Source organism: Scyliorhinus canicula, chromosome 11 (assembly GCF_902713615.1).
Source record: "Scyliorhinus canicula chromosome 11, sScyCan1.1, whole genome shotgun sequence".
Taxonomy (NCBI): domain Eukaryota; kingdom Metazoa; phylum Chordata; class Chondrichthyes; order Carcharhiniformes; family Scyliorhinidae; genus Scyliorhinus; species Scyliorhinus canicula.
Genome location: NC_052156.1, coordinates 10462618 through 10475546, shown reverse-complemented (window position 1 = coordinate 10475546; position 12929 = coordinate 10462618). Strand labels below are relative to the sequence as shown.

The window sequence follows — 12929 nt, the reverse complement described above, 5'->3', positions numbered from 1 at the left end:
CAACTACGTTTTGTAGTAGTGAATTCTACAGATTCACCACTCCCTGGGTGAAGAAATTTCTGCTCGCCTCAGCCCTCAAAGGTTTATCCCTTATCCTCAAACCATGACCCCTGGTTCTGGACTCTCCCCACCATCAGAAACATTCTTTATGAATTGACCCTGTCTAATTATGTTAGAATGTTATAAGTTGCTATGAGATCCCCTCTCGCTCTTCTAAACTCCAATGAATATAATCGTAACTGATTTAGAATGTCCTCATATGACAGTCCTGTCATCCCAGGAATCAGCCAGATAAACCTTCGCTGCACTCCCTCCAGTGCAAGAACATCCTTCCTCAGGTAAGGGCATCAAAACTGTGCACAATACTCCAGGTGTGGCCTCATCGGTGCCCTATACAATTGCAGTAAAACATCCCTTTTCCTATACTCAAATCCTCTCGCAATGAAGGCCAACATGGGGCAGCACGGTAGCATTGTGGATAGCACAATCGCTTCACAGCTCCAGGGTCCCAGGTTCGATTCCGGCTTGGGTCACTGTCTGTGCGGAGTCTGCACATCCTCCCCGTGTGTGCATGGGTTTCCTCCGGGTGCTCCGGTTTCCTCCCACAGTCCAAAGATGTGCAGGTTAGGTAGATTGGCCATGATAAATTGCCCTTAGTGTCCAAAATTGCCCTTAGTGTTGGGTGGGGTTACTGGGTTATGGGGATAGGGTGGAGGTGTTGACCTTGGGTAGGGTGCTCTTTCCAGGAGCCGGTGCAGACTCGATGGGCCGAATGGCCTCCTTCTGCACTGAAAATTCTATGTAAATATGTAAAAACATACTATTTGCTGCCTACTTCATTGCTGCCTACTATAATTGCATACTTGCTCTCAGTGACTGATGCACGAGGCCACCTGGGTCTCGCTGAGTATCCACCTCTCAATTTGCACCCATTTAAATAATAATCTGCCTTCCTATTTTTGCCACCCAAGCATCCTCTGGGTTAGTAGTCAGGCAACCATCTCCCCATATACCATCCTGCATACCACTGCACTGCCCCCTCTACTGATATTGGCTTTTTACTCCAGATTTATTAATTGAATTAATTTAAATTCCTTCTGCTGTTGTGGTGGGATTTATATTCCTGTCTCAAAACATTAGTCTGGGCCTCCTGGAATATACTCTTATTGGGGAAACAGTGAAGATTGTGGAGGAACAAAGACACCTGGTTCAAATATATAATTTCTAGGAATCGAGTCTTCATCAGTAATGCACAAAAAGGCCACAGAATTTTGGGGTTTATAAACAGGGCCTTGATGCACCAGAATTTTCACTTTATGCTTAATTTTGCACTTTACATAGCCTCTGAAATATCCCAAGCATTTCGCAGCCATGTGTGGTCATTGCAGTAATGTACTCAGTCTTGCATTAAAAAATCCAGATTAGATTATGGGTTCAATTCTCTGAAGAACTATTTGAACTGATGCCCTTAAATGATCAAGTGTAGGCAATGATATTGTTGTAGCTTTCTGAAATTTCTTCTGCATATTATAAGTGTTTGTATTCCCAGTTATTTACATTTCATTTATTATTTTTCCATCAGAAATTGCTAACTTCCTTTCAGAAGAAGAATGTAAACTGGTCATCCATCTAGCAAAGTTGAAGGGTCTCCAGGAGAGCCAGATCATGCCATCTGACCTTCAGCAGGAGGTTATCGATGAGATGGATATCAGCAAGGAGGAAATCTTCAACTTACTTGACTACAATCAGGATGGGCAGCTACAGATGAAAGAGGTATTTAATGTTACTTAAGGACTGTTCTGTAGATATTATGGCTTTTAAATTAATTTATGGCTTCAAGGTATTGGTGAATTTTTGCTTCTCATTTTGCAGGCTTGTGCTGGGAGTAGTGAGGGTCAGCATTACGTACCGCCAGATTAGGTACAGCATTGATTAGGTACGAGGTAAAGTTCTCGCTCCACAATGCCTGAATCTCACAGGAATTCCCGACCAACTATTCTAATATTTTTTCATTTTCCACATCAGCTATGCTGTGGACTCCCAAGCAAGCTTGCCATTTAGGCTTGTTGGAATTGTATTGGCACTGGTCAAATCCGTTTTACAAAGAACTTTGTAACAGACACACACAGGAGACTTCATCACGAGCTAGGCCTATGTTTTCAAAATCTATGATGTAGCATTGTAATATTTATATAATTCTGCGAGAAGATGGGTCCTCGTGTTTGAAACTTCAGAATTATAAATATAAACCTTGCATAAATATGGCAAATTTCTTGGCTGAATTATTACCCAGGATGATGTCAGTTTTTGAAAATAGCATGGCTGCAGTACAACTAATAGCATCCTCTATCAATCAAATCAGTGGGGAAAAAGGAAGCAGTATAAATGTTTGGATTAAATTGAAGTACTGTATAAATTTGTCAGCAAAGGGGGAGAGACTGTAGATTCTGAAGCGGGTAACTGCTGATCATCAGGAGAAATTGGCTGGGAAGTCATTATGCTTGAAAGCATCCCTAAAATTATACATCTTGGGGTACGATTTCCACTTGGGGTGCAATTGGAAAATTGGGCCCAAAATATGCTTGATGTTGCAATGGTCATGTTACTGTTCAAGTTTCTGCTCACATTTATTTACATAATCACAAACATAAAAACGTGTGTGGACTTGCAGAATTGGGGATGATAATAGGATGTAATTATTGCTTTCTTCTTTCCACGAAGAATTCTTTCTTGATGGAAAGTGGTTACCTGTTGTGATTTTATTAATGAAGCAAAAAATGAATTTATCATCAAAAGTGAGCATTTTAATAAAGGTGTCCAGCCTTTTTGTTTTTATTTACCCTTGGGATGTTAGTGTCGCTGGCAAGGCCAATATTTATTGCCCATCCATAATTGCTTCTGCGAAGGTGGTGATGAGCTGCCTTCTTGAACTGCGGCAGTCCAAGTGGTGTGGGTACACTCAATATGATTTTGATTTTGAGAATCACTGAAAATAACTTTTTGCTTAAAAAGCAAAACTATACTGAACCATTTAAATTGTTTCATTGGAATACGCTAGTCAGTTTCTTAGTGAATTAAATATTTTTAAATATGTAACGTTTATAAAATGTACATGCTGGTGCCTGTACACCAGAGAAAAGATCCTTCGCAAATCCACATATTTGATGGAATTTGTGCCTTGTGCATGGGACCTTATTCAAGGTGAATTGGCCCTTTAACCAGTGTAAAACACAACACTGTGTCTTTGCGTGTACCTCACTTCTGTTTAAAATTTTGATTTTGCACTGTTTTTGTCAATTTCACCTAGTTATGAACATAAGAACTATTAGCAGGTGTTGGTCAGGCAGTCCCTTGAGTCTACTTCGTCATTCAGTAAAATCATGGCTGAACTTCCATATCAGCTCCACTGACCCATCCTATCCTTATAAACTTGACTATCCTGAAACTATGATCCACGGGTCTCGCCAGGGGAGACAGCCACTCAGTATCTATCCTGTCCAGACCTCTTAAGAATGTTATATGTTCCAATGAAGTCATCTCTCATTCTTTTGAACTCCAGAGAATATTGGCCAAATTGGCTCAATTATTCCACATTCCACATTCTCTAATACCAGGGACCAATGTAATGAACCTTCATTGCACCTTTTGGCAAGTATTATTCTTCCATGGGTTAGGAGACCAAAGCTGTCTCCTTCCACAGCATCCCAGCTTTGGTCTCATTGCAGCCCTGTGTGATTGCAGCATGACTACTTCTATAGTCCAACTCCCTTGGAATAAAAGCTAATACCATTTGACTTACTAATCGCTTGCTACACTTGCACCGATATTACTGGTGTAAACAAGCCGAAAGTCTATCACCTTTATTCAACTTGATATGAAGTGAAAATAGTAATTAATTACTTGTGAAAATTGGAACCTCTTCCCCAGACCTCACCCTTACTCCTAAGCCATTGGTGGCCATGCCCGAAGATGCCGAAGCCTGAAGCCCCATAATTTTCTTCTCAAGTCTATTTATCACTCATATCTAGCTTTGTCACTTGCCTCTTTTTTAAAAATATAAATTTAGAGTATCCAATTCTTTTTTCCAATTAAGGGGCAATTTATCGTGGCCAATCCACCTACCCTGCACATCTTTTTGGGTTGTGGGGATGAGGCTCATGCAGACATGAGGTGAATGTGCAAACTCCACACGGACAGTGACCCGGGGTCAAGATCGAACCAAGATCCTCAGCGCCGTGAGGCTACCACTGTGCCTCCCTTTGCTTCTTTTTAAAACAACCTTCAATTTGCTTATTTCAATGGACTTTTGGTCATCCCTCCTAATATTGCCTCCTTTTGACTTGATTTCAATTTTTGTGTAATTTCAGTTTTGTGAAGTCCTTGGGATATTTTTTATCTTTAATATCATTATCTACATGTTATTGCTGAACACAAAGTGGGAAACAGTAGATAGACCGTCTGTAGTTGAGTATTGCTGATCATTACTGATTTACGCTTCTGAGGGGGGGCACAGTAACAGAGTGGTTAGCACAGTTGCCAGGGTAACAGGTTCGATTCCAGGCTTGGGTCATTGTCTGTGTGGAGTTTGCACTTTCTCCCCATGTCTACGTGGGTTTCCTCCGGATGCTCCAGTTTCCTCCTACAGTCCAAAGATGTGCAGGTTTAGGTGGATTGGCTATGCTATATTGCCCTTAGTGTCCAAAGAGGTTAGGTGGGGTTACTGGGTTGTGGGGAAGGGGTGGAGGTGTGGGCTTAGGTAGAGTGCTCTTTCCAAGGGCCGGTGCAGATTCGATGGGCCGAATGGCCTCCTGCTGCAGTGTAAATTCTATGATTCCCCCAAATTGCTGGATCCTGTCCACTTCCCACTTAGCATCTCCATGGTTCTATTATCCTTCTGGCATTTATCTGTTTCAGACACCATCTTCATGATTGAAACCAAGTAGCACTTCATCTACTCTCTCTATGAAACATTTCCTATCCTCAGTTAAAATACACTATTTCCATCACTTAGTTGGAGGATGCCTTCTCTCCTCAGTTTGAGTAGTGCTCCCATCCACTCAGATTTAGTCCAAGAGGGAAACTCCGCACCAAGGCAGTGAAAAACCTAAGAGAGCATGTTGGTGATTTGAAGCTAATATTAGCCAGTTTTATTTTATGGTGTGAATTGAGACTGATATTCACTGCATTGCAACAGACATGTAGACACCAGGTACCCAGACTAACAGGTAGTTTGAAGATATTAGAAATGACTCCCATTACCATTAGATTTTACAGTCAGAAAGAATAGTAGGCCACTATATAGTACACTCATCAGATTTGAACTCCCATACCTGTATAACTTCCTGCTCATCTGGTTATATAGTACTTGCAGCATGTTAACAATAGTTTCTGAACAAAGGCTTTATTTTTAATGACAGGTTTTGACACATACACGTTTTGGTGATGGTGTCTGGATTACTCCTGAAAATGTTCGGGAGATCTACACGGGACTTGAGGCTGATCCTGATGGAAATGGTGAGAAACTTTTAACCTAGTGGAGAGACTAGAGAAGCTGAGATTGTTGGACTAGATGAGGTTAAGTTAGCATTTAATCAAAGTTCAAAATGTTGAAGAATTTTGATGGGAAGAAACTGTTTCCACTGGCAGAAGAGTTGATAACTGGAGGACAGATTTCCATTAATTGGAAAAAGTACCCGGAGGGAGTTGAGAATCCTTTAAGACAGTGAGTTGTTATGACCTGTATGATTCTAATGATGTCTTAAGTTGCTACAGTTTATGGTATCTGACTACAGATGAGCAGCTACATCTTAGGATGTACAGAAAACCATTTTGCAAACAGGGATTTGAGGAATTCATCTTCATTGAATTCTATGATTCTAGCCCCCAGGGATTCCCCATATATCTCAGCAAGTTTAGCCATGGAGTAGCTAGGAAATTCAGACTGGGAAGTTCTTAAGTTGGATATTTGGACTCTTCTGAGTTAGATGATTTCACGAAGGTTGCAGCTGCCCATCGTGGATCCAGGATTGAGAGGGGATGTCAGCCAGAAAATCTCATCTTGATTGTGAGTCTGACTAGAAATTGCATGTAGTGTGAGTATATAAATAGATCCTAGACTTGCAGTCCAGGCTCATATAATAGGCATAAATAACAAACTACTACTAGTGGTGCAATAGTAAGTGGTATGGTATTGGATTAGTCATTTTGCAATTGCATGTTTAATAAATGCCACCATGGCAAATTAATATTCAATAAATCTGATCATTTGTATGACCATGTTGGAGTATTGTCAAACCCAACACGTTTGCTAGTATCCCAGAGGGAAGTGAACCTCCCAGTTTTTTTACAGAGGGTAGTGGGTGCCTGGAACTCACTGCCGGAGGAGGTGGTAGAAATGAATCAGGGATGATAGTGACATTTAAGGGGCATCTTGACAAATAAATGAATAGGATGGGAATAGAGGGATACTGACCCCGGAAGTGAAGAAGATTTTAGTTTAGACGGGCAGCATGGTCGGCGCAGGCTTGGAGGGCCGAAGGGCCTGTTCCTGTGCTGTACTTTTTTTTGTTCTTTGTATCCCTACCCAGTCTGCATTGGCCTACATTAGTTTTTAGCTTGCGTTAACAGTCAGTCAATCAGTCAGTTGTGAAAGCAATCACAGTGGTCAAGGCAGCCAAGGATGTGCAATAAAAGTAGCCTTGTCAACTTGGCCCACGTTCTAAAACAAATGGAAAACAGAAAATTGAGACTACCTTTGCAGCATCAGTCACATGAGGGGAAAACATTGGGGATTTTGGCGGTTGAGATTAAAAGTTGTTATATGCAATGAAAACACGGGGGACGGGGGCGGTGGTAGAGAGGAGATTCTTCGCTATAGGAAGGCATATATGAAAATGAAAATAGCTTATTGTCACAAGTAGGCTTCAATGAAGTTACTGTGAAAAGCCCCTAGTCGCCACATTCCGGCGCCTGTCCGGGGAGGCTGGTACGGGAATCAAACCGTGCTGCTGGCCTGCTTGGTCTGCTTTAAAAGCCAGCGATTTAGCCCAGTGAGCTAAACCAGCCCCATGTTTTATATATATATATATGGTGACTGCAAACATGTGACCAAATCGCAACAATATTTGTTTGGTGAAGTAATGTTTAGTTGGTCTAAGTTAATGGTCCGACCACTGTGGACATTTGTGTTACAGTTTTCCTGTCCATTAGACAAGTTGATTTTGGACCTTTATTGCATGCACTCATCTAACCAGGAAATTATCATACTGCCTCAGTTGTACAAAACGACAGATTCATAAATTGATTCTGTCGTCTTCACTCACTAATTGCAGATGCAAAACTAAAGGAGCTTGTTTGATTACGATACAAAAGATCCTGGTGTTCCTGCATTGCTTGTACTGGAGAATGGCACTATTGTCAATGAAATATAACTACCCTCACAAATTTTCTATTTGTCTTAGTCGGTGGAGAAAATAATTCTGATGTGAGCGGATGTAAGTTCAGATGTGAACAACCGTTCAACAAACTGCATTCCACTGTCCCATTTAAAACATTCTCACCCACGCTTTTCACAGATCAGTCTTGGCATTGCCATTACTGTCCGACATTTACAGTCTCTTGTTTTATCCTTCAAATTAACAACTCATGGCACTGATTGGGAATCTCATGTGAGGAGCTATCATTTCATGCAATGTGAACTGGAATTGTGTGGACTTCCCATTCTGTGTATTTCAGTTTTTGTTTGGGATGAATTCATGCATGCGACTTAGCTTTTGATTAGATATTGTGTTGGAAAGTGCTAAAGATGTGTGCATAACTATACTGTAATACTCATTTCATACTTGTGTCCCATGTTATCAACCATTTCATGGCCAAGAGTCACCTTACTCCATGGTCTCTGCTTTAACTGGCGATAAAGAGAAAACTAGAAAAAATTGGAAATCTGAAATGGAAACTGGAAGCCGCACGATCTAAAAGAGAAATGTAGGTTAGCATTTCAGATGGGATACATCACCAAAATTAAAGTTCAATAAGAGGTTTTCACTTGAGAATGATCTAAAGCGCGTTGTTAGGGCATGCTCAAGCAAGCTGTGGTCAAAATTTGGTACTATAAATAGAAAGGTTAGTGTGGTCCTACGAACAGTCTTCAAAAAAAGTTATTGAGCTTCATATGTTGTTTCCACCATATACTTCGAGCATCCCTCTGATTCTAATCCTCGTACTTTTCTGTGCTTTTGTCTTTTAATTGGAAACTTGACATTAGCTGCCAATACCCACAGTCTGCTGTTCAGAAGTCAGGTTATTTATACTATTAGTGTGCTTTTGGCACTGTCAACAGCATTGCATCTCTAAACTCTCCCTCGAGCATGGAATCTCATCAAAACTTTTGATAGTTGATTTTGTATGAATTTATTTAGCATGTATACAGATATAGGGCGAGGATTCCCAGACTCTCCATAGGTCCATAAGAGGCGTCTGTTCTGCGGTTGAATCTTCAAGGTCATCTGATTTGGGTCCACCTGTGATTAGATTTCTGTATTTCTTGCTGCATTTGTTGAGTTTTCTGTTTCAGATTAGTAATAAAAATGGTTTCCACACTGTTTCCTTTGGATAGGTCTTTCGGAGGTTAGGACAGGGGGCCCTTGGGATGGTGCCAGTATTTGCAGGGGGTCTGCTGCAAAGAAAAGTTTGAAAACCAGAGATCCTATTCGGTGTTAATCATCCTCACCTCCGCTGAATAGTCATGCTGGGCAGATAATGTAAAGAAGGTATTAGGTGGAATTGACGGCGTACGTTAAGCTTTAAGCCCCCATAATGAGTTACAGCCTCAGGGGGTAGTACATTCATTATGGCGTTATGCACGTCCACTCTTCTTTTCACCGAGGGAGGGCGTACTTCCCACTGCTAGCTTGCCTTAATCCGCTGATGTGACTTCTTACCTGCTGGGCTTCAGATAATTAGCCTCTGATTACCTTTTTTTTATCAGAAAGTTCCAATTTACAGGAGAGATTTTTCTAATCTTTTAATTTTTGAAATGTAACTTCCTCTCCTCCCATGACACAAATTTTATAATTTATTTCAAGACCAACTTGTACTGTGGTGCATTTCAGCAAGCGTCAGAAGGCATCTTTCTTTACTTCAGCCTGTGCTTACAGGGAATGAATACTGTCAGACTATTGGACTGAATGCAGAAGCCTGCCCAAGCGGAGGTAATCAGGCTCAACACAGAATGGGCCAGTGTACCTGAGCTACAATGGAAAAATAGCTAAATTCACTGATCTCCAACAACTGACCTTGCCAGAGCACACATTTGTGTAAACAGGATTGAGTTTAAGTCCAGTGTGCCTCTTTGCGATGTAGTCATCTGACATTCACTGGTAGCCTCTTAAAATAAGAATGGTTACTTGGGTGAGGTATGGGAAGTCTGCAAACATTGAGATTTTAAGGACTTTCAAGAGACCTGAGCACCTAATCTAGACTGCCATTTTAGTGCAGTACTGAATAAGTGATGCACTGTATGAAGTGCCGTCTTTCAGATGAGAGGTTAAAGCAAGGCCCCATCTTCACTCTCAGCTGTACGTAAAACATCCCATGGAACTATTTGCAGAAGAGTGGGAGATGTCTTTGGGTGTCCTGGTCATTGAAACAAATTATGTGGTCATTTGTTTTGTTGCTCTTCGTGGGATTTTTCTGCACACAGTTTGGCTACCACATTTTCCACATTACAGCACTGATTACACTTCAAAATGACTTAAAAATAAATTTAGAGTTTCCAATTAAGGGGCAATTTAGCATGGCCAATCCACCTACCCTGCACATTTTTGGGTTGTGGGGGTGTGACCCACATAAACATGGGGAGAATGTGCAAACTCCACACAGCACTTCAAAATGACTCAACTGTTTTTCAAAATTCATTTACGGGATGTGGGCGTCGCTGGTTAGGCCAGAATTTATTGCCCATCCCTACTTGCCTTTCAGAAGGTGGTGGTGAGTTGCCTTCTTGAACCGCTGCAGTCCTTGAGGTGTAGGTGCGCCCATTTACTATTAGGGAGGGAGCTCCAGGATGTTTCCCTAGTGACAGTGAAGGAGCGGCGTTATCAAAGCTTTGGATTATCCGGACTTCTGAAAAGCACTATTTTTAGATCATACTATAAGCTTTTTTTGATGGCTAAGGTACATTTTTATTCATCCCTGGGATGTGAGTGTCACTGGCAAGACCAGAATTTATTGCCCACTATAGCAGGTGGTGAACCACCTTCTTAAACCACAGCAGCTCATGTGCTGTTGATAGTTCAAAAATATTGTTAGTGAGGGAGCTCTGGGATTTTGACTCGTCACAATGAAGGGAAGTAATAGTGTTCCAAGTTGGGATGTTCTGTGACTTGGAGGGGTATTTGTAGGTGGTGGTGTTCTTATGTACCTTCTGCTCTTATTCTTCAAGTCAGTACAGGCACGGGTTGCAAAGATGCTGATGAAAGAGTCTTTGAGAGTAGTTGTAATGCACCTTGTCGATTGTATGCACTGCTTCCACTGTGCACCAGTATAGGAGTCAGGAGATCAGTTATTCACTGCAGAATTATTTGACTCTGACTTGCTCTTGTAGCCACAAATTTAGATGGTTGGTCCAGTTCATTTTTCGATCAATGGTAACCCACAGGATGTTGATGTTGGGGGATTTAGCAATGGCAATGCAATTTAATGTCAAGGGTAGATGGTTCTTATTGGTGAAGATCATTGCCTGGCACTTGTATGGTGTGCATGTTATTTGCCACTTATCAACCCAAGTCTGAATGTTGTCCAGGAGAAAGCCGTGGGTGTGAGATGATTGGCCTCTGTCATATTCTGCTTTTCTTCAATGTAAGCGTACTGATCATAAACAAGGATTGGTAAAACAATAATGTGGGTTTTTCATCTTTATATGGTCTTATCTTCAAATAAGTTAACTGGGAGGCTGCGAGGCACATGTCTGACTTCGATCACTGCTGCTTACAGATTGCCCGCCTGCAGGTCATGGTATTAATGCATCATATCCTGTCTTGAGATAGTAATGATTGACAGTAGTTTAAGATATGCTTCCTTTAAAGTTTATGCACATAATATCACAGCATCCCCTTTTTCTAACTAAAGGTTTATCCTTAATTAATCAAACGATTTACATGCCAAACAGCATAAGCAGCAAATAATAGACAGAGTTAAGCAATTCCACAACAACTCATCAGATCTAAGCTCTGTAGTCCTGCCACATCCAGCTGTGAATGGTGGTGGACAATTAATCAACTCTCACTGGAGGTGGAGGCTCCACAAATATCCCCATCCTCGATGGAGGAGCCCTGCACATACGTGCAAAGACCAGGCTGAGGCATTCACAACAATCTTCAGCCAGAAGTACCGAGTGGATGATCCATCTCGGTCTCCTCCAGAGGTCTTCAGCATCACAGACGTCAGTCTTCAACCAATTCACACGATTCACTCCACGTGATATCAAGAAACGGCTGAAAGCACTGGATACTGCAAAGGCTATGGGCCCTGACAATATCCCAGCAATAATACTGAAGACTTGTGCTCCAGAACTTTCCGCACACCTAGCCAAGCTGTTCCAGTACAGCCACAACACTGGCATTTATCTGGCAAAATTGCCCAGGTGTGTCCTGTACAAAGAAACAGGACAAATCCAACCCAGCCAATTACCGCCCTATCAGTCTACTCTCCATCATCCATCAAAGTGATGGAAGGGGTCATCAACAGTATTCTTCTATCAAGCGGTACTTACTCGTCAATGATCTGCTCATGGAAGCTCAGTTTGGGTACCGCCAGGGTCACTCGGCTCCTGACCTCCATTACAACCTTGGTTCAAACATGGACAAAAGAGCTGAATGCCGGAGGTGAGGTCAGAGTGACTACCCTTGACATCAAGGCAGCATTTGACCGAGTATGGCATCAAGGAGACCTAGCTAAAATGGAGTCAATGGGAACCAGCGGGAAACTCTCCGCTGGTTGGAGTCATACCTGGCACAAAGGAAGATGGTTGTGGTGATTGGAGGTTAATCATCTCAGCTCCAGGACAGCACTGCAGGGGTTCCTCAGGGTAGTGTCCTGGGCCCAACCATCTTCAGCTGCTTCATCAATGATCTCCCTTCCATCATAAGGTCATAAGTGGGGATGTTTGTGGGTGACTGCACAATGTTCAGCACCATTTGTGACTCCTCAGAAAATGAAGCAGTCCGTGTCCAAATGCAGCAAGACCTGGACAATATCCAGGCTTGGGCTGACAAGTTACATTCGTGCCACACAAGTGCCAGGCAATGACCAACTCCTACAAGAGAGGATCGAACCATCACCCCTTGACCTTCAATGGTATTACCATTGCTGAATCTCCCACAATCAACATCCTAGGGGGGGGGGGTTACCATTGATCAGAAACTGAACTGAACTAGCCATATTCATACTGCGGCTACCAGGGCAGGTTAAAGACTAGGAATCCTACGGTGACTAACTCACCTCCTGACAACCCCCCGCCCAAGCCTGTCCATCATCTAAAAGGCATAAGTCAGGAGTGTAATGGCATACTCTCCACTTGCCTGAATGAGTGCAGTTCCAACAACACTCCTGAAGCCCAATGCCATCCAAGCAGCCCGCTTGATTTCTCCCCCTTCCACAAACATTCAAACCCTCCATCACCGATGAACAGTGGCAGCCGTGTGTACCACCTACAAGATGCACTGCAGTAACTGACCAAGGTTCCTTAGACAACACCTTCCAAAGGTACGACCACTACCATCTAGGAGGATGAGCAGCAGAAACCTGGGAACCCAACCACCTGAAGGTTCCCCTCCAAGTCACTCACCATCCTGACTTGGAAATATTTTGCCTCTCCTTAACTGTCGCTGGGGCAACATCCTGGAACCCCCTCCCTAACTGCATACTGTGTG

General features: G+C 42.4%; 1 protein-coding gene across 1 annotated transcript in view; it reads left to right on the top strand.

The window, feature by feature from the left end:
* Positions 1-12929, top strand: part of p4htm (prolyl 4-hydroxylase, transmembrane (endoplasmic reticulum)) — an 85540-nt gene that overhangs the window by 51880 nt on the left and 20731 nt on the right. The window contains exons 3-4 of the mRNA XM_038812251.1: positions 1583-1773; positions 5418-5514. Of these exons, the coding sequence (XP_038668179.1) occupies positions 1583-1773; positions 5418-5514 (288 nt within the window). The remainder of the gene's footprint in view (positions 1-1582; positions 1774-5417; positions 5515-12929) is intronic.